The sequence below is a fragment of the Pelobates fuscus genome, chromosome 2 (assembly GCF_036172605.1).
Source record: "Pelobates fuscus isolate aPelFus1 chromosome 2, aPelFus1.pri, whole genome shotgun sequence".
Classification (NCBI taxonomy): domain Eukaryota; kingdom Metazoa; phylum Chordata; class Amphibia; order Anura; family Pelobatidae; genus Pelobates; species Pelobates fuscus.
In genome coordinates this window covers 451,889,371-451,911,914 of record NC_086318.1, presented here as the reverse complement: position 1 = coordinate 451,911,914, position 22,544 = coordinate 451,889,371, and the positions used below count along the sequence as shown (strand labels likewise).

At 40.6% G+C, this 22,544-nt stretch overlaps 1 protein-coding gene across 1 annotated transcript in view; it reads right to left on the bottom strand.

The window, feature by feature from the left end:
- Window positions 1-2,328: 2,328 nt before the first annotated feature.
- The window catches only part of KLHDC3 (kelch domain containing 3), a 38,028-nt gene continuing 17,812 nt past the window's right edge, over window positions 2,329-22,544 (bottom strand). Inside the window, exons 5-11 of the mRNA XM_063444213.1 lie at window positions 19,300-19,371; window positions 18,538-18,751; window positions 17,953-18,039; window positions 16,757-16,865; window positions 15,392-15,465; window positions 3,272-3,350; window positions 2,329-3,192 (exon numbers count right to left, since the gene is read on the bottom strand). Of these exons, the coding sequence (XP_063300283.1) occupies window positions 3,126-3,192; window positions 3,272-3,350; window positions 15,392-15,465; window positions 16,757-16,865; window positions 17,953-18,039; window positions 18,538-18,751; window positions 19,300-19,371 (702 nt within the window). The 3' untranslated portion in view covers window positions 2,329-3,125. The remainder of the gene's footprint in view (window positions 3,193-3,271; window positions 3,351-15,391; window positions 15,466-16,756; window positions 16,866-17,952; window positions 18,040-18,537; window positions 18,752-19,299; window positions 19,372-22,544) is intronic.

The following is a 22,544-nucleotide window of genomic DNA, read 5'->3' as shown; positions in this document are numbered from 1 at the left end:
CGAACCATAGTGTATCTAGACACTTTTTACAACATCATGGCTCGGATCCCAAGTCTCTTAGTTTTTTTGCTATCGAGAAAGTAGTAGGACACTGGAGAGGTGGGGACATATCTAAAGCCCTTAGTTTAAAAGAATCCAAGTGGATTTTTGAGTTGCGCTCCCTGGCCCCAAAAGGTCTCAATATTGATTTTGAGATCAACAAGCTGCTTTAATTGACGTTACCTAAGATAGTCCATACATGAGATGACTATTCCTTTTATACATATTTTTCTACTTTTTATATATTTATTTTGGTCCTTTTTAGTACTTTTTATAGATTTTATCTATTTTTGGAAGTTTTATTATCACCAACTATTTTATTCTATATTTTTTTCTGGTCTTGTCGGTTGGGATCGAGAAATTACTGGACAGCTGTTTTTAGTAATTTTGGTGACCTTTGTATAGGAATCCTGTATTGGGTTTATTAAGCATTTTCGGTCTATGCACTTTATAATAATGTAGCTCACTTACTATTTATATTAGCGAGCTACATAATGAGTTACATCTATATTTACATTGACCTTTATATTGGATGATGTAATTAATATATATATTTTTTCGTTTTGTGTTTTTTTCTTATCTGTATGCAATATGTGCCCTGCGAATGAGTATATTTATAAGAGGACTGTTTGCCCACTTCTAAGATGGCCATCTTGCCCTCAATTCGAAAATGGACATGCCTATACTCCTGGAAGAGTGAAGAAAGTGTTTCTGCCAGCTGATCACGAAACCGGAAGTGATACGGACGGTTTCTATGGTGAGATGCGTCACCGGAAGTGACGCGACGGACGGACTCCATTTTCGGATACGTCACCGGAAGTGACGCAACGGAACATCGAGAAGACTTTAGATACCCCTCGCCTCGTAGTCACACATGATTTCACTATATCATGGATGCTGACTATGATGGGGGGAGGTTATATATTTTTTGTCTATACTTCGTTCTTGTTGTTATGTTTGTAGTATTGGATTTATTAATGTGCCCTTCCGAACCGGATGTGGAGCCATATTGGAGGTGGCAGACTACATCCGGTCCGGACCATATAAGGGTAATTAGCTATACAAGTGTTGTTAATTCAACAATTAAGTATGTAATGCTTCCCCCTATATAAGTTGTGATATATTCATTGTAATTTAGAAGAGCACCTGAGGAAGACCACAAACAGTTGGTTGAAACGCGTTGTGTGTGCAATATTGCTTTTTATTACTTATCTTTTAACTATCTGTTAAAATAAATTACTTATCCTGATACTCCTGGCTCCTGGCTCCTGACTCCTGACTCCAAACTTGATGATCATTGAGACCTAAGGGGAACCGGCCTGAGGATTTAAAGAAATGTGCATGTCCCATTTAAGTGACATGGAAGCTGTATAAGTCCTGAGCCTACTTCTAAACGGCTCATAAAAGTGTGAGTGATTCCATCTCAAAATTTCCCTTTGTAGTATATACAATATACAGGTTGCAGTATGTCCCTCTTTGTGTTTATATTTTTTGTATAGGGATTTTCCATTAGTCAATCTAATCATTGTGTACTAAGGAGGAGATACCTATTTGCTATATTTCAGGTAATCACTCCTGTTTGGTGTGTGTGTGCGCTTTAACTTTTTTTGGTTGTTAATTGTTTGATTGTTTGTGTTTCCTGTCCTGAGGGTTAGAGGGAGGAGCTAAACCCATATGTTAAATGCTGCCATGAATAATAGCCAGGAAAAGAAAATTACGGTAAGTATCAATAAATTTTCTCTAATAAGGGTCTGCGCACCCATTTTCTGTGCTCTGGCCATTAAATTTCCTGAAGTGCTTTCATTAACCTGAACCCTGTGTCTCAGTGTGAAATTACTTCTGCGTGCACGCAACTTTATTATTTCTAATTTTCTTATTGGTTTGCTGAAAAGAAATCTATATCAAAACTGTCTGCCTTCTAGTGGCTGTCATTCAGCGAAAAAACGGATTCAACACTGTGCTAATCTGACATCTAATGTTCCATGCACTGTATGATAACGAACACTGTGTGAGCAAGAATTGGATTAGCATATCACGGAGATTGTTGCACGTGCTGTATGGCTGCAAGGCTTCCTATGGGAAGCTTCTGATTGGACAAAGGTCATTAAGCCAAATTACTTTAAATCAGCGAGTATCTGACAGTATTGAGGAGTCTGTCTTGCAGCTTTGTTTATTGACAATTTGAAAAAAATTTAAGATGAAAGTGAAAGGAAACAAAGGAACAAAGTGAACAAAAAAAATATTTTAAATGAAGACAGAATGAGAATATGTTTTCTTTCTACATACATATGTTCTTTTGGGTGTGACTTTTCTGTTTTCATAAAAAATATCTGACATTTACATGATGAAGAGACAATTTCTGTATCCTCTGACTTTGATCAGCTCACTTTTTCTCAGATCGTTGTCACTGATTTGTTTCACTCCCAGAGGATGCACCTATTGATGAACTGACCGTGATTTATTTTGGCTAACTTGCCACATTCACATATCAAGACACAACTTTATATATTTTTATTTCTGTTTATAAAAAGTGTTTTGCTCCTTTAACCCATTAGGTGCAGTGTCACTACAGAGGGTAGTTGAAGTGGTTCTGTGTTTGCTCCAAGGTGCTGGGCAGGTGTGGACGGATATCCTAGTGCACACGTGGCAATTTGATTTCAAACAGGGTTTGCCTTCCAGTCAGTCTGCATGTATGGATCGGGTGCATGTGTCATTCACATTGATGCAAGTCATAGGGAAAAAACCAACCAAAAACAAATATGTGAAACATAGCAAGAGGGATCTTGCTATACCAGGCAGGGTGTAGATGTGTATGTGCAAATTTAAAGTTCACTTTGAAATCCAGATAATTCACATTTGGGAGTGGGAGTGGGAGTGAGTGAGTGTGTGTATATATATGGTCATGGCAGTCAGGGTGTACTTGGCATGTCCCAGTTTGTGCCCAGTTCTGTAGGTCAGCTCCATTTTCCTATAGATGCCTTTAATGTCCACATCGTATGTGTAGGTCTGCAGCCTAGGTGCAAATGAAAACCAAATTGGCACGCGTGTGAGGACAGAGTATTCACACAATGAGGAATATGCCTTTCTTATCCATGTGAGGAGAGCAGAGGTCGGCTAATGTTACTGTTTGTTGTCATTGCAGAGAGCTCCCACCTGCAAGATAAAAAAAAATGAGCAGAGGGGTCATAAAGTGTGACAGAAAAACAGCAGACCCTATCTGAAAAGCACTTACCGAATATCATGGGGCAAACAGGACTGGTCCAGATTATAATGTAATACAGCCAGTTTACATAAAGTCTTCAAACTTGGACCTGAATTACAATGAGACAGTTAATGGGAATCCTGCTTGCATGTCATAATTACCCAGTTCCACTAATGCTAAAACAACATTTCTTCCACCAGTGGTTGTCCACTCACCTCCAGGCGATTTTGCTTGAGTCAAGATGATCAAACCGATGTTATAGCATTACTAATGTATATTATAATTTAATTGAGCTAGGCAAAACATTACAATATATTGATCTATAGAACCCATTCTAGATGCATCATGTAATACAGCACAAATACAACATACACTGGGTTATTTGCTGAAGTGAGAATTCAGAGTGAATTTCAACTTTAAGACCGAAACACCAGAATTGGAAACATTCTCTGAGTCAGCTATGCTTCCAGTTTGGCTATTTTAGCCCAAATAGTAACAAATATATACATATACATAAAAGCTGAGATTAGCAGTGCATAGACCTATGTCATAAAAGACTTGATGAATAATAAAACAGATGAACCACTGTAATGATGGGTCCATCCAGACACAAGTTCAGTTACAAAATAAATAGAGGGAGTCATTAAATGCAAAGACAGAGCTTTAATATTGTGGTAAAAAGATAACATAAAAAAATGGAACAGAAGAACAAGAAAAATAAGTGACGATAGAAAAAGGAGGAGGAGGAAAATTAATGTACGTCTTACAGGAAGAAAAGTCTATGGTCACAACATCACTTTTCTCTTGGGGAGGCAACACATTTCCGTTCTTTGTTGATACATAGTCTGTCCAGTGAAAGCAGCTGGAGACAGATTTTTGTTAATCTTACTTTGCCATGTGAATCCACTTTAATTGCAGATCCATTACACTCTTCAAGCTGTACAGAGCACTGTGGTCCCAAATTGACTAACATAAAGGAAAATGTTTCTGCAAGTTCTTTGGAAAAGAGCAGTGGAGGCTGGGCCCCAGGACCAGGAACTATAAAACTAACCATGTCAAGATTTGGGGGGGGATATTTTTTTTTAAACACATCTCCACTATTACTATCCACTCCAATGTCTGGTTATAAAACTTTAGAAAGGCTTAGTCTGCTCTAACAAAATCTTTTAAATCAACCATTGGCTTTGTATTGGGCTGTCAGATCAGTTAGTAAAGATAGGCATGTGTTGCAGTAACCCTGAGAGAAGAGGGGTATCCGCCGTCAGAGATGTTCTTTTCCCCTAATGTGGGTAGGGCTGCAGTATTCCCAAGTCTATCTCTAAGCAGGCAATATAGTCTGTATAGCTCTTATAAGAGCCAGTGGTCATAGCAAGTATAGCTGTTCCCTACAATCATGATACGAGGCTGCGTGTTAAGGGTGAAGTGAACTAATTTTAAAGGGACCACATTTGGCCTTTTATGACAATCCCCATGCAAGGTGTACTCCCACCTAGATCTGATGGAAGAATGAATTACAAAGTCACAGACCAATGACAACAGTGTTACAATGCATGCCACTCCCATACATATCATACAATCCCTCCCCTCTGCCTGGGAGATAATTGAGTCAAGTACTATATTAACTAAAATTATCGCCAGGCGAAAAAGAACACAATTTACAGGCAACCCGAAGGAACCGCAAAAACTCACATAAACCCCACAAAAAGTACATCCCCTGATAGCCCCGATCTAGGTGAGCAACATATCCAGCAATCACCCAGATCGGTTAAAGGGTTCAGGATTTTCATGGAAGTCTTCTTTTTGACCGACCGCACACGAGGCTCCTGCCGAAAATAGTTCCATAGATTCAGGTTGTGTGGTCGGTCTCTTTCGGGAGCTTCGAATGCGACAAAATACAAAAGGTAGCCGTTTGTGGGAGAACTAGTCGTGTGCCCCTGGTTCAGGAGTTTGGTTTCACCAAACACCGCTTTCTTTGGATGAATAGGAACGAACATAGGTGAGAGTGGAAGTCTGAGCGGTGTTCGGGCCGTTGAGTGTCCGATATTAGTTCCATGCACTTGACGACCAAACACCACTGGAAGCGTTTGCCAAAACAAGATGGCCGCCGCCTCGTGTTCGTCCATATGAACGGCGGCCATCCAGCCGACCACTTAGAATGCTCAAGTGTTTGCGGTTTGTGGAGGCGTTAAAGAGGTCAAGTGGGTCAACTAGCGGTAGACAACTATTCTGGGTGGTCCTTGTTTTTGGTACTTTCTTCGTTTAGTCGAACGGGGTAATGTTAATATAAGGAATAACCGTTCGTGGCCGAACAGACAGACGAAGGGAATAAAAACTTACAAATCCAGGGACAGAGGATCTGTCACAGCATGCTTATTGCTCTAGTTTTTAGGGTTGTTATTAGGTAACCACATCAGTTTTCCCAAATATGTGAATCTCTAAATGTCAGTAATAGAGATAACCTAACATGCCAACCTAAATGTAATGGTAAAGGAACACAAACTGATTCGTAGAGTTGACGGCCCAGTGACCTAAATGAAATATCTGCAAGCAGACAGAGTAAAGGTGAGGCAGGCTGAGGTCTAGGGTAAAAAAAAAAAAAAAAAAAAAGATACACAGAATCGATATTCAAACCAAGGTCAGGATAACAGATCAAGAATGGTCAAATAAGCTCAGAGAACAATAAATACATTACCCAGTATAAAAGCACTATCGGTTAACAAGAAAAACGACAAAGTAAAGAAACAAGCACAACCAGGAAGTGTATGCACCCTATACTGGGTTGTGATTGGTTAGAGAGGGCTGTGATGTCACAAGTGAGTACATATCATCAAAAAGCACCACACAGACTGACACTAAAAAAGGAGACCAATGTAAGGGTTCAATGTCATAAATGATGCAGAATGAGGCACCAGGAAGCTAGGGAGTAGCAGGGAACATTACTAATATGATCGCACTGCATCGCGATGACAAGGTAGTATTGTAAAACTAAATCTATGGTGTTGAATAGGAAATAACTTCTCACAGAGTCAGAGGTTGAGGACAGGTGCTTAAATAAGCAGAGTCTAAAAAGTGAGGGGGTAGAGTCAAGTTCTAGTAGACCATCTAGAATCCCACCATTTTGAAACTTCACCAGCACCACTGCCTTGCTCCCTTGATAGAGGAAGATTGTCCTGTCTTCTAACAGCTACCCTTTCTTTCAATGAGTTAACTGGATTTCTTTCAGAAAAACAATGTTTCAAAGAAATCCATTTATCCTTTTCTTGTGAGACAAACTATTCTTAATCTCTACAATTTGCCAAAAAACCACATCCCAATTCAATCCTTGCTTGGTGTGACGAAAGCACCTTCGTCACTGGGGTTTGGAGAGGCCTGTTTGCCAGCCTCTTGTCCTGTGACTATGGCCCCTTGGGGTATTGCCGTTTAAAAAACCTATTTGGGCTTATAGGGTTTTAATACACTATTTCTGCCCCAAGACTATGGGCCCTGCAAACAGACATGCTAAAAAGGGACTTCCATGGGAAAATGTGCCTCTTCCCCTCACCCTTTCTCCTGTCCTATTGTTCTCCAGCAAGGCGTTGTCCCAGGGACACTGCCAGACCAGTTAAACTGGCTGCTTTGTCCCTCCTCAATCTCCCATCAGCCCTTGCTATTTTCTGACCCCTCCCTTATCTGTACTATAGTGCACTTTTAACATTGGACATATTGAGCGCTCAGATCCAAGCTATCTGGGGATATGTTGGACATATAGGTTAAACATTGTATTATAAGAGTTATGCATTTTTATGTGGTTTTTGTAACAGTTTTTGACTTATTTCCTGTACCTGGAGATAATTAAGTTACCACAGCCACTTAAGCCAATTATCTCCAGGATAGAAGAGAAGATAGACCGGCCGCACAGCCTAAGTCTGTGAAACTGTTTTGGGCATAAAAGCTATGCTTGCGGTCGGTCAAATGCGACTTCCATAAAACTTTTGAACCCCTGCTCTAATCTGGGTGATTTTTGGATATGTTGCTCACCCAGATCAGGGCTATCCAGGGATGTACTTTTTGCGGGGTTTATCGGGTATGTTGTTGTTTTGGGGTGTTTCTGGACTTTGGGTAAAACTGGATATTTTCTGCCTATGGTAATTGAGTTAGTCCATTGTGTTCGGTAATTGTATCACAGGCAGAGGGGAGGGTTTGTGTACATTAGTTGGGAGTGTCTAACTGTACAATACTGTGTTGATTGGCTGTTGTCCTTTGTGTCCTGTGCTCCACAAGGTCCACGTGGGTGGAAACCTTGTGGGGAAAATGACTTTGTGCTCCTTAAACAGACTTGTTCTACCCTTCATGAAGTTTCAGTTCCTGTTTGGGGGATTGGAGAACTAACTACACTCTGGGGATTGCTATAATCACTATACTCCCCAGAGTAAGCTCTTGTAAGAGCTTGTTCCTGTTCCTGCTCTCTGGATTTAGGAGAGGTCTGCCTACTGGAAGCTGGTCCCTGGTCTTGGGCCCAGAGTAGGAGGAAGACAGTGAGACCCCAACCAAGCTGCAGCAGTTTGTGGGTCTGCGGTGGTTATGGTGTCTAGTGGAGTGCTTGGAGCCCTCGGGAAGCACTTGGAGAATCACTCAGCGGAAGGTACCAAGTCGGGGTGCCAGCAGTTCTGTTACACTTGGAAATACTGTGCAAATGTTCTCTCCTTTCTATTGATAACAGACACATAGAATATGCTGCCAGAAGAATTGTAGACCATTGTGAGGCTTCTAAAAGAATTGACTGCACGGCCTGAGAATTCTTTGGATATAGCCTGATGTACAGAAAACAACCAAATATTTTGCATTCTAGCTGACCTAAGTGAGCTTTTGTAATTATCCACTGGTTTACTTAATTTAAAGGAACACTCCTATAAAGCACATCAGCTTTATATTCTATTATTTTAGTATCCTGTTTTTTTTTTGTAAATATGTATTTATTGAAGTGTTACGTTCAATTAGTCAACTTTGAGTAAACATCAATTGGGACACGCAGGTCCCGGCGATCAGTACATCAACGGTAACATGCAAAAACTGTAAGTTATCATTTCAATTAAAGCGACACGCAGGTCACCTCTTAACATGAGCATCTCATCTTTAACTGCCAACATGTTAACATTCTGTTTTCTGTTTTCCTCCCCCCCATACCCCCCCTCCCCCGTCGACCCCCCCCCCCCACCCCCCACCCCCCGTGTGCGGCCACTCAAATCCCGTGGAGAACCATTGGAAGTGTCAAGTGGGGCAATTGAGCGTAGTATCCATAGCTTTTCATAAGGAGACGTGTCGAGAGGTACATGCTCTAGGTGTCAGTTTAGCGACCTATCCAACCACAACATACACAAGGGTCTAATGATGTTAGGCGTAAGACGTGGTTCGGAGCTCGGAGAGTGGGTCTAGCACTTCGGGTATGGGCCTATATATCCCTACTTGAGCTTGGGTGGGTAGGTTTCAGGTTGCAGTTGTGGTGGGAGTGGCAATACAGGACGCAGTTTACTACTAGGCGGGGTCGGGGGTTAGCTGTCACGGTCTTATTATCATGTGTTCTCTAGGGTGCATGAGGCAAAACTGGCTCCACTGAGCTAAAAAAAATGACAGGTGCATTTTACTTGAGCACACCTGCTTCCTCCTCTTCAGATTAGCATCTTAGGACAATCCAATGCCTTCACAAACCTCAGAGAGCTTTGTCAAGGACAGAGTGTAAAAATGGACAACATTTCAGTAGTTCATCACATGAATTGTCTGGCAGGTACCAAATTGAAACTTCTTGAGGATCTAGCCAGATAATTTTGGCATTTCTGTCTAAATCATGGCATCCTTCTCCAAGCAGAATATCTTCTGGGCTTATCCAATGCTATTGCAGACCTGAATTCCAGTCTTCTAAAGAATTATAGTGATTAGACATTGGATTTTTAGATCTTTCATCAACTCAATCTTCCTTTGGTTAGCATCATCAATCTCTGAGTAATGTCTCAATCAACGTCTTCTAGTATTTTTCACCTGGCATCCTGATCCAGAAGCTTCTGGTTTACACTCTATCCTTAAAGAGTAGTCCTAAAGAACCAATTATGCTTTTCTTCCATTTGTCAGGATAGCTTGGGTTTTAGCTCAAATTCTTAGACGGAGAGCAACCTTTCTCTGTGATGACCATCTTAACTGTCGTTTCCACAATTGTTGGGAATGCTGGTGAATTTTCCCGAGACTTCTTCCCCTGTTCAACCAAATTTTGATGAATCCCAGTAGAATTTCACATCCACTTGTTCTGTCCAGCCAGCTACAGCTGATTGTGTGTTTTGTTTCAGGTTCTCCAGAATTGATTGCAAATTTTCTAGAGATATATTGTCAGATGTTCAGGTACAGGGAACCAAAGCTAATTTTATATAAGCCTGGCAGCTTTTACTTCTTTGGTGCTTGGAATGGAATCTAGATCTTGTACATGCAGTGCCTCCCACATATTTTCTTTTCTGTCACAGTACAATTTGGGGAAAGCATTTTGGACTATCAATCTTTATCGTTCAGCTATATAGGTGGGTCACATTATGATCGATAAGCGATGTGTAGGTGTAGCGGGACCTGGGTAAAGTGGCTGGTTGCCCCCGCTATTAATGTATTACGAGACCCATTTCCCTCCAGTAACTGGACGACACACGGTTCCAGGGGTACAATGTTTGACAATCTTTATTTGGGCACACAGCTTCTTATGCACAGACCCCAGCAGGGGGTCTCCATCCAATGCAGCCACAAACCCGGGCAGGAGGGGGCTGGGTTGCAGATAACCATCTCCCGCTCTGGGAGATACCACTAGTACACAGGGACAAACACATGACAACACATTACATACAGGATGGTGAACTTTGGGGCTCGACACCCCGGGAAGGGAAGGGGTTACAGGTATTGCTTGGTTTAGTCCGGTGAATTCAAACTTCGCGCCTTAACCAAGCAACAACCAATCAGTTGAAAGAGCGCAAACCAAATCGCACCAATCAGCGCTCGGTGGAGAAAGGAGTTTCGCCGCCCAATCCGAAGAGAGGGCGCAAACCTCTGTTTCACCAATCAGCGTTCAGGGAGGCGAGGGGTTTCGCGGCCCAATCAGAAGAAAGGGCGCAAAACCTGGTTGCACCAGCCAGCGTTTAGGGAGGAGAGAGGTTTCGCCGGCCAATCAGGCCGCTCCTGCTCTGATTGGTCGTTGGCTCTTTGCACGACCAATCAGTGCTCCCCCGTGCCGACCAACCAGGAGAATGGCGTAAACCCAGTTTGAATGGGTGCTCCATCTCCCATTGGTCGGCACCGACTTCCACGTGGCCCCCGGGGCCCTGAGGCCGTAAGACTGACTCAAAGCTCCAGGGATTCCCTGTTGGCGCGCGTTTTTCTCTCCGGTGGCTACCCCACGCTGGTATCCACCTGAGCGAGCGCTTTCGGGCGTAGCCTTGCCTCGTAGCTACCAGGTAACACTGAAACATAGAATGTGATGGCAGATAAGAACCATTCGGTCCATCTAGTCTGCCCAATAAAATACTTTCATTAGTCCGTGGCCTTATCTTATAGTTAGGATAGCCTAATGCATATCCCACACATGCTTAAACTCCTTTACTGTGTTAACCTCTACCACTTCAGCTGGAAGCCTATTCCATGCATCCACTACCCCCTCAGTAAAGTAATACTTCTGGATATTATTTTTAAACCTTTACCCCTCTAATTTAAGACTATGTCCCCTTGTTGTGGTAGTTTTTCTTCTTTTAAATATAGTCTCCTCCTTTACTGTGTGGATTCCCTTTATGTATGTAAGTCCCTTTAACCTTTCCTGGTAAGTTTTATCCTGCAATCCATGAACCAGTTTAGTAGCCCTTCTCTGAACTCTCTCTAAAGTATTAATATCCTTCTGGAGATACGGTCTCCAGTACTGCGTACAATACTCCAAGTGAGGTCTCACCATTGTCCTGTACAATGGCATGAGCACTTCCCTCTTTCTACTGCTAGTACCTCTCCCTATATAACCAAGCATTCTGCTAGCATTTCCTGCAGTTTTATTACACTGTCTGCCTACCTTTAAGTCATCAGAAATAATCACCCCTAAATCCCTTTCCTCAGATGTTGAGGTTAGGACTCTATCAAATATTCTGTACTCTGCCCTTGGATTTTTACGTCCAAGATGCATTATCTTGCACTTATCCACATTAAATGTCAGTTGCCACAACTCTGACCGTTTTTCTAGTTTACATAAATCATTTGCCATTTGGCTTATCCCTCCTGGAACATCAACCCTGTTACATAGCTTAGTATCATCAGCAAAAGGACATACCGTATATACTCGAGTATAAGCCGACCCGAATATAAGCCGAGGCCCCTAATTTTACCCCAAAAAACTGGGAAAACTTATTGACTCGAGTATAAGACTAGGGTGGGAAATGCAGCAGCTACTGGTAAATTTCTAAATAAAATTAGATCCTAAAAAAATTATATTAATTGAATATTTATTTACAGTGTGTATATATAATGAATGCAGAGTGTGCGTATGAGTGCAGTGCAGTGTATGAGTGCAGTGCGTGTATGAGTGCAGTGCGTGTGTGTATGAGTGCAGTGTGTGTGCGTATATATTCATTGAATATTTATTTCCAGTGTGTGTGTATATAATGAATGCAGTGTGTGTGTGTGTGTGTGTATGAGTGCAGTGTGTGTGTGTGTGTATATGAGTGCAGTGTGTATGAGTGCAGAGTGTGTGTGAGTGCAGTGTGTGTGAGTGCAGTGTGTGTGTGTATGAATGAAGTGTGAGTGTGTGATGCAGTGTGTGTATGAATGCAGTGTGTGTATGAATGCAGTGTGTGTGAGTGCAGTGTGTGTATATGAATGAAGTGTGAGTGTGTGTGATGCAGTGTGTGTTTGTGTATGTGTTGGTGGGGGTGGGCATTTAATATATTATTAATTATTATTATTATTTTTTTTGCATTATTATTTATTATTTAATTATCAATAATTTTTTTTTTTTATTCTATTTTTTTTTCGTCCACCCTCCCTGCTTGATACATAGCAGGGAGGGGGGCTCCTTCCCTGGTGGTCCAGTGTCATTGGTAGTTCAGTGGGGGGGAGAGGGGGGCTGGCAGAGCTGTACTTACCTTTCCTGCAGCTCCTGTCAGCTCTCTCCTCCTCCGCGCGGTCTGTGCAGCTCCCTCTGTCAGCTCCCAGTGTAAGTCTCGCGAGAGCCGCGGCTCTCGCGAGACTTACACTGGGAGCTGACCGAGGTGCTGAACGGACGGCGCGGAGGAGGAGAGAGCTGACAGGAGCTGCAGGATAGGTAAGTACAGCTATGCCAGCCCCCCTCTCCCCCCAGTCTGTATTATGGCAATGCAAATTGCCATAATACAGACTCTGACTCGAGTATAAGCCGAGTTGGGGTTTTTTAGCACAAAAAATGTGCTAAAAAACTCGGCTTATACTCGAGTATATACGGTACCTTACCACCAAGACCTTCTGCAATATAACTAATAAAAACATTATTATTGCGATTTATATAGCGCCAACAGATTCCGTAGCGCTAATTAAAGAGAATGGGTGCAAGTACAGATCCCTGAGGTACCCCACTGGTGACAAGCCCATGCTTCGAATACACTCCATTGACTACAACCCTCTGTTGCCTGTCACTCAGCCACTGCCTCACCCATTCAACAATATTGGAATCCAAACTTAAAGATTGCAGTTTATTGATAAGCCTTCTATGTGCAACAGTGTCAAAAGCCTTATTGAAATCTAGGTAAGCAATGTCTACTGCACCACCCTGATCTATTATTTTAATTACCCAATCAAAAATAAAATCAATAAGATTAGTTTGGCATGACCTCCCTGAAGTAAACCCATGTTGTCTCTGATCTTGAAATCCATGTGTTTCTAGATGTTCAACAATCCTATCCTTTAACATGGTTTCCATCACTTTCCCCACTACTGAAGTAAGGCTTACTGGCCTATAGTTGCCCGACTCCTCCCTATTACCTTTCCTGTGAATGGGCACAACATTCACTTACTTCCAATCTTCTGGGACTACTCCTGTTAACCATGATAGGTTAAATAAATCTGCTAATGGTTTTGCTAGTACACCACTAAGCTCTTTTAATAACTTTGGGTGTATTCCATCAGGTCCCATTGACTTATTTGTCTTTACTTTTGACAGTTGAAATATAACCTCTTCCTCAGTAAACTCACATGTAACAAATGACAAATTTTTCCTTTTTCATAACTGAGGCCCCTTTCCTTCATTTTCATCTGTAAATACTGAACAAAAATATTAATTGAGGCAGTCAGCTAGACCTTTATCCTCATCTACATACCTTCCTTCTTTTGTTTTTAATCTAACTAATCCTTGTTTTACTTTTCTTTTCTCATTTATGTATCTAAAAAAAGTTTTGTCCCCCTTTTTTACTGACTGTGCCATTTTCTCTTCTGCGTGTGATTTGGAAGCTCTTATAACTAGCTTAGCATCTCTCTGCCTAATTTTATAGGTCATTCTTTCTTCCTCACTCTGTTTTTTTTTTTATAATTACTAAATGCTAACTTTTAGTTTTTTACTATTTTGGCCACATCTGCGGAGTACCACAGTGGTTTCTTGAATCTTTTGCTTTTACTGACAAGAATAATGCAATTTTCTGTTGCTTGTTTCCCTTGCGGTCTGCGGGTTTTCTAACCAAATGTTCTAAATGGAGTATTGGGGTGGTTCGGCGCACGGGAATCCCAGTGAGTCGGAGCACCCCTGTGTGGTGGAAGCTGGTAGTCTGCGGTTTTTACACCTCGCTAGCGAGGTGTGAACATTCTAACTAAACATTCTAAATGGGGTATTGGGGTGGTCCGGTGCATGGGGATACCGTGTGCCGAAGTGCCCATGTGTGGTTAAAAGGTAATTTGCATGATTTAATGTGAGAATTACCGAAAGGGGGGACAATTAAAAAGGGAAACCATACATTCTAGGAGAGCACATCCACACATAGGAAAGGACAATGTACAGTTAGGCAGCGGTCCCGCCACAGTAGGAAAAACCATTTTGTTTGTAAATTAATGAAAGGCGATTTGTCTACAGAGACCCAGCTCCATAAATACAGTGAGACGTTAAGGTAATCCAAAGAATGCTAAATTCTTTTGGTGATAATGACACCTTATTCCTTAAACATCTTTCTTTCAAATAGAGTACGCTTACACTTACAAAGAGAAGAGACAAGCAAGGTTCATCAGGTACGCCGCAGTGGATGAACTGGTCAGTTTTGCTGATTAACCCCTTAAGGACACATGACATGACATGTCATGATTCCCTTTTATTCCAGAAGTTTGGTCCTTAAGGGGTTAAAGTGAAACAACTCTTTCCACATGTCATAATTTATTGGAAATTGATGGATTGACTCAGTTCTGTCTAGAAAGTAATGTCTCCTGAAGGTCACTTCAGAAGACCCAAGGAAGTGGGTCTTTTTCTACCATCACAGTTCAATGACTGTTAACTTCCAAAGAGTCATAATCGGACCCAGATTGGTTAAGGATTTGTTCCCTATTCGGAGAATGTGCTATTCTAGCCGATTTATTCATGCTTAAATCAGCTGGAGTCGCTGTAGATTATTCCTATGAGTATTAAGAATGGAACATCAGTTTGACGTTATATATATATATTTTTTTTATTTTTTTTATTTACACATATGCATTTTAATTTTTTAATGCATAGAGTGTTTCTTTAAAATGTACATTTTGTGTTTTTGAGGGATGGTCACTTTTTTTTTTTGCAATGACATAGTAGTTGTGATGAGTTTATAAGCATATTTATTTTGGTTTATTATGAAAGAGGAGAGAAATAAAGAAAAAGAAACTGGTATTGACTGTTGTACAAAATGAGAAGTTTAACGTAGAAGGTTAATTATGAGTCAGAGTAGCATTAACACACAATGCAGTGGAGAATATTTACTTGTCTAGAGCTAGAAAAGGTGACAGAAGCATTTCTGTAATGGACAGAGGATAATGTACGATTAATGCTACTAAGTGAGGATGAAAGGATGGTGGTTTGCAGAGAGTCTGACATTTAAGAAAGCTTGTTACTTACTGAAAAAACAATCGAGGACAGTGAATTCTGCAGAGAGATGTTTACACAGACACAAACATGCATATACATGTACTTACTAAAGTCCAGAATATACAGGTCAGAATGATCCATCAAAAAAAACTCATCCTGGAGATCCTGATCTTGAGATGGGCTGAAGAAAAGAAAGGCTGGTGTTAATGGAAGGCATGATGGAGATGATTAAAGGTTAAAACAAAAAGGATGACTAAGGATTATTCACTAAACCGGGAATTGCTCGGCATTCACCAGTGAGTTTAAAACCAAAACACCTGAGCTGTAAAGATTTGGAGAATTGCTTTCAGTTCGGCTGTTTTCCTTGAAGAGTTCAAGACAATTCCTGGTTTAATGAAAACCCTAAAAGTGTAAAACAACAGTATTCTGGAAACGTGCATTTAAATTCTGGAGATGGTTTAAAAAGACTGGCAGGAAGAAGACAATAGAAATAGGCTAAAGAAAAAGCATACTGGGGAATGTTGGAGTAAAACTAATGAAGCTTTTAAGAAAGCATATTGCCGAGTGTGGTTCAAGAAGTGTGACCAAAATTTTTTTTCTCCAAGAAACCACATGGTATTTTCACTTACACTGGGTGGTACACCACTATTCCCAACCGATCTGCATTTTGCCACCTTGTTATGAGAGGAGATGCCCCACCCCATTTTATCTGATTAAATGGATTCCTGTACTACCTTAAGTCTACAAGCCTAGTCTGCCCATTGTCAACTAATCTTTGGGTACAGTGCGTGTCGTGCCACATGTTACAGTAATCTCCACTCTACAATTCATCTATACACCATGTCTGTCCATTGTCACCTAATGTCTAGGTGCAGTGAGTGTCCAGCAACCATGTTTGTCCATTGATACCTATTTTTTGGAACAGTGCATGTCCTGCCCCATGTCACACTAATCTCCACTCTAAAATTCATCTTGACACCATTTCTGTCCATTTTTACCTAATCCTTGGGTACAGTGCATGTCCTGCCTTATGTTACCGTGATCTCCTAGCTACATTTCTTCTAAAAAACATACAAACACCAAGACTGGGCACACAAGTGGCTTGATAAATGCTCTTTCACTAGCAAAATACTGCTCACATTGCTCAAAAAAAAAATTGTAATTGCGGGAAGTCTCATATGCCTGGTCCTTCTGTTAGTATCCTAGATTTAGTGTGTGGCTGCATTGTACCATGTGGCAACAATTCTGGAATCTTGACCCAGTGAGTACCGTCCCCATTCTGTAATTTGAATGAAAAAAAAAAAAACAAAAAAAAAACAACATGACTGTACAATGTAACCTAATTTTTTCTCAGTTACCAGGAGTGACACAAATCACCATTTCCAGGCAGTGTATGTCCTCTCCTGTATCAAATTGAAATCCACAAGTCAGATCAATTTTTGAAGTACGTAATAAGTTGTCAACACTTTTACCTGGTCCCCCCAAAGAGCAGTATCTTGTCTCCCACAACGCAACAACACTGTCTACGTCGGGCACAAGGGCCCTTTCCTTGAACATCCACACGGAGCCAATGTCCCAACTCTTAAGAGCAGAAAAGATATATAGAGAGTAGGGGTAAAGAAGAATAAATACTTGAATTAAATTAAAAGGCACTTCAACACACAAAAAACATACATCAGGCCAATATCTAACATACTCTCAGGCATGTAGAGAATGGGAAAGTATTGTAACACAATCCATATATCCCGACAGCATCATGGCTGCCACTATGGCACACATAGTTACATAGTTACATAGCTGAAAAGAGACTTGCGTCCATCAAGTTCAGTCTTCCTCACATTTGTTTTTGGCTGTTGATGCAAATAGAGTAATGCACAGCCTAGTTCATAAGTTGTACCATAACAGGATGGATCAACAATATTCTTGAAGATACACATTATACTACTGCTGCTATGTAGTATTTTTTTTATTTTTATATGCATGTCTGTCATGACAAATTACTGGTCCTGAAAAAATAAAATTCAGATTAACTCCTCTGCCTACAGCTCTGGCTCTGATAAGGTTATTCATTGAACAACCTTGAAGTCTTAATGTAAAATAGAGGGGGAAAAAAAGTTGATCTATAAAAATTCTCCAACTCCACTATTGTGAATTTTGCCTCTGTTTTTTAACATCAAAATTTGGAGTTTGGCGAATAACCCCCGCCCCCCCATATAATGTGTGAGCTGGATAAATGTAATATGTGTGAGTGTAGTGTGCACGCACTCTGCTTTGCTCCAATCCTCTTTAGCTGTGGTCCATTGGAGGAGTATGTAGTTTGCCCCTCTGGCAAATGCAAACCACAGTAATCGCTCCCCTGACTGTCCGGCGCACAATGAGTCAGAGCACAAGCTGGGAATATCGGCAGCTGCGATCTGGCTCATTAGTTGGCAGCTATTCCTGAGTTCTGCACTTGCCACAATTGCAGTTCACGTACCTGCTCTGGCAATAAACCCCCCCCCCCCCCCCCCCAACTTCCCTTGTGATTTGCCTGCCCGGCATCTAGAACTACATGTCTCAGGCGATCGAAATGTCATACCCCTATTGAGAGGCCAGATGATAATAAGCTGCACAGTTTAAAGTTACACAGATATATACACAATGCATACATTCCTCAAAAAGCAGATACCTGGGTTGTATTTCCAGAGATCTTGAAAGTGGCGGTTCAGACGAGCATTATAACCTCCAAAAATGTAAAGTTCTCCATGGTATGCAACTGTGACCCCAAAAAAGACACTATAAACACATGGATACAGTAACTGTGATAGAAACACAACACTGATACATATGATACAACTTTAATATGATTAAAAAGGCAGCCAGGACATAGCACTGAAGAGAATACATTTTCTGTCCGAGCCCCTAACTTTCTGATTTTAACTATTATTAAGGATAAAGCACTTGGATTTTTAGGTTTTATTTTTTTACACACTATTAGTAACATTGATGTCTAGCAAAGGACTCACACCATAATATCTTATCTGGAAAATTCTTAGACCTAAAAATAAAAAGGATATTTTATATATAAATACACACTTCTAGTAGAAGATTGTCATCTTACAAGAGCAGAGATGGCAGATCGGAGTGCCCAGATGTTTGTGAACTATTTTACAAGGTAACTTGCCAGCCTAATTCCCAATTCAAAATGGAGTCAGTGTTCTTCAATAATAGGTTTCTCTTCCTCAATCTATCATACTGAGCAGTATATACTCACATGCTGAGTGACTCCTCCGCCCTTCAGGTGGGGAGGTTGTTTGGGGAGGTTCTAACCAGCTCTCAGACAATAGATCAAAGGCACGGATTCTGTTGCAGTAGATCTCATTGTTGGAGTGAAAAGGACCAGATCGGTCTGCACGTCCTCCAAATACAAACATCCGACGCCCAATCACCGTGGCAGAATGAAAATCTCTCCACCGCGCAGGAGATCCCTTACATGGGAAATATGGATAACGAAGTAAAACACAGGATCATGCCATCATAATAACAAGAGTTTGGGGAGAAAAAATGCACAAGAGGGGAAAAGATATGGAAAAAAAAACTCCACTCCTCAATCCATAGGACCCATTAGTGTGTCTGATATTCCCACATCTACTTTTTACCACAATTAATGCATGTGCCACATACCACCACAACCACTATCTACCAGGTCACTACTTAACATGCAGAATGCACCTCTCATACCACCAGAGCAACTACTGATCTGCCCCTCTCCTTACAACCCCACAGTCACCAATTCCCACACTGACTGCACCTCTTCCTTACACCAGGCTGGATATCATAAAAGTGAGGCTATAGTGAAGGGGGAGAAGGGGGGGGGGGGCGGGGAGGGAAGAGTCTGAAATACAAACCAAAAGATATTTGTATGTAATGAAAAAACGACAAGTTCAAGATAGAACACAGGTCCAGCAGGATAATATACAGAGGGTGGAAGGCTTCAGTAGCACTCTGAAGACCCAAAGAAATTAAGAATAATTACCCTGGCATTCACTAGTGACCAGCACATGGATTTGGTGTCCAGTTTGTGGATATCATTGGAGAAACAATCAGCCTGGAAAAAAAACAAAAGAGGAAAATCTCAGGAAAGCTTTTCCATGCATACAATTGGATTTACGAAGTGTATTAAACGTTCACAAAGAAAATATGGACTGTGATGACAGATAGAGGCAACCAGCCCATTTAATATCTAGATATATATATTTTTTTCTGTTCATGACAGCCATGTGCACTCTAACCACTACAGCATGCCAGCGTCCCCAGCACTGTCCACCAGTTTGCTAAAAGTTTGACTCTTGCTGTGTCGGACACCTGCTGTACCAACTTGTACTAGTGTCAGTTAACAATTCTCAGCAAATGAATAATGTTTAAGCCTGGTAGAAGTTCAAAAGGATGTGTCCATATATGTGCATCTGTGAGGAAGATGTATAAATTGGGAGAAGAACTTTCAGGGGTACAGGATGTAAATGTGGAAAGATTTCAAATTCGTATATGATTTTAGGGTTCGCTGAACCTCTGGTGGTGTGTGTATGTAAGAAATTATGACCCTTTTAGAAGGTTATTCTTTAGGGAATATGTGAGAAAAAAGACAAATACAAGTTTATAGAAAAATGTATTGTTAATATTGATTTAGGTTACGGTTACAGATTTTAAAAGAATATAAACAGTACACATTAAAAACACAACCAGTCCATAACCAATAGATAAACACACAAAGAGGCAATACTTAGGCATTTAAATGCAGATCTTTTCCTTGTGCCTTCATCTTAGGACAGTGTCTCTCAGTTCACTACCTCTCCAGTGAGGAGAGGACTTCTTCCTGCGCTGTCATCCCCCAAAAAACTGATTGCGGCTCTGACTAGATATCCCAGAATCCCTTCTACCTCCCAAAAAGTGGTTTACCCAACCCCTTTTTCCCCCAAAGAGTCCCAACCTGTATCATCCAGTTGTGAAGGAAACAGATAATCTATAGCAAAACTCAACCTCCCCTTTTCACAGATCTGTTAGTTAATGAACAACGGAAATGCTTGTTCCCAAAATCTAAAGATGTTATATATGCTGTCATTTTTGATGACAACCTCCTTTGGTATGTAAATGACATTACATTGTCAAATCAGATAGCTTATCTTAGCTTATTACCCCAACCCTCCATGGAATCATGTCTATACATCACATTTTGAAAGGCACTCAACATTTCTTACAGTCCCCACCTAAAGGGTGAATTACTCAAATAGAAAATGAGTAGACATGAGCAATTCATTTCGGTCCGGATATGAATACATTAGATCCCCCCCCCTATCAATATTTTGGGCCCCCACCCACCGCTCAGGGGTGGGGGCTAGGGGGAGGACAATAGGTCCCCCCCCATCATTTTACTTTAGGGCCCCCACCCGCCGCTCAGGGTGGGGGCCGGGGGGGGAGGACAATAGTTTTTTTTTTTTTTTAAACAGTGAGCAGCCTTTTGGTAGAAAACTCCCTAATACTGTGGGAATTAGGGAGTTGTCTACTAAACGGCTGCAATAGAAGTCCCGAAGTCCCGAAGTCCCGAAATTCCGAAGTAGCCGAAGTGCGAAAGTCCCGAATTTCGGAATGCCGAACCGAAAATTTTCCCCATGCACATGCCTAAAAATGAGCGCTCTCAAATAAATGTCATTTTTATGTGTGTTTTGAATGAGTATGTATTTTACTAAGACACAAGTGAGATGACAACCACAAATATGTGAAATTTAGGGCACTGTGAGGCACAATTTAGCAGATTCATGGAGGCACTCACAGTTCTATTTCAGCAATAATTTTAACTCCTTCAGCCATATCCTTAACCTTACATTTCCCTCATAGGCTCAGCATCCCTGCAACCATTTGATTTCACTCCCCTAACGGTCAGTTACCTGTGCCACCAACACTACTTCCACCACACTGTTCCTTTAACATTGGTCTTACATACTTTAAGTTAATAGGCCTCTGACCTCTGCCACCATGACACCTGGTGTATTTTCACACCAGCAGCATTTAATTTGCTGTTCACTTACATTGCGTATTAAGGAGAAACACAGTTTATTGATGGATTGTAGCGGGGATCTGAGTAAAGGTGTCTGCACGTTTATTAAATGTTGTATAGCTGGAGTGGGTTTGTGCTTGAACCCTTAAGGATGTTTGATTAGTTATCGATAGGCCCTTGGGTTCTGGAATTAAAAGATACTAAGCACATAAAGTGCAGTGTTATATTATCCAAATCCCTAGTGGTTTGATTATCACTCTTGTCTCAGCATTACCATCTGGCTTCACAAGTGGTCATCTAGAACAGTATAACTATAAATGTGATCAAAATACATTTAAAACCATTTAACCCCAATGTGGATAGCCAAACAGAAAAAGTAAAATCATACATAGTCACAAAGCATAATAACACAAAGTCCATGATAATTAAGAGAGAAGAAAAAAAAAAAGTAGATTGAATGCTACCATTAACTTAAGACATTGAACTGTATGCAAAGTTTAGCACCATGCAATCTAAAGAAAACGGACAATGGTCTGTTGCCTTTCAAAGATAAAAATAACAAATCAGCTTGTGGCTATATAAATTACATATATATATATATATATATATATATATATATATAAAAAAAAAAAAAAAAAAAAAAACATTCACTGTTATAAATCAACAAACACATTTTTGATCACACATCTACCCTGTGTGATCCAAATATAAGCTTACATTGGCAACAATTCACCTAAATCTATGAATTTATTATTATTATTAACCCAGTGTAAAAAAATAAATAAAAAAATAAAATTTAAAAAAACAGTGCTGGAGTGCTAAATTGGAATGTGGACCACCTGACTGTAATGAATGAATTTAGAGGCTTATCCTTAATTGGAAGAAAAAAAAAAATATATATATATATATATATTTATATATATATATAAAAACTTAGGTATGTTTCCTGAAAGAAATAATCATGTTAAATGGTAGGTCTTCTCACAGGCCTATTTTTTCTTCCTCCTCAATTGTAGATTATGCTAATGTAGTGTACCTACAATCTTAATAATGACAGGAGGCGAGTATTTTACATTGCTTTCTTTACTTATGTCTCCAGCAGCACAAGTCAATCATAAAACTTAAACCAATCAGAAACAAGTAACACGTTCCATATAAAGCCCTGACTGTCTTATCTCTCCCTCTTTCTTTGTTGTGAATTGACAGTCTAGTTACAAAGTCATGCAATG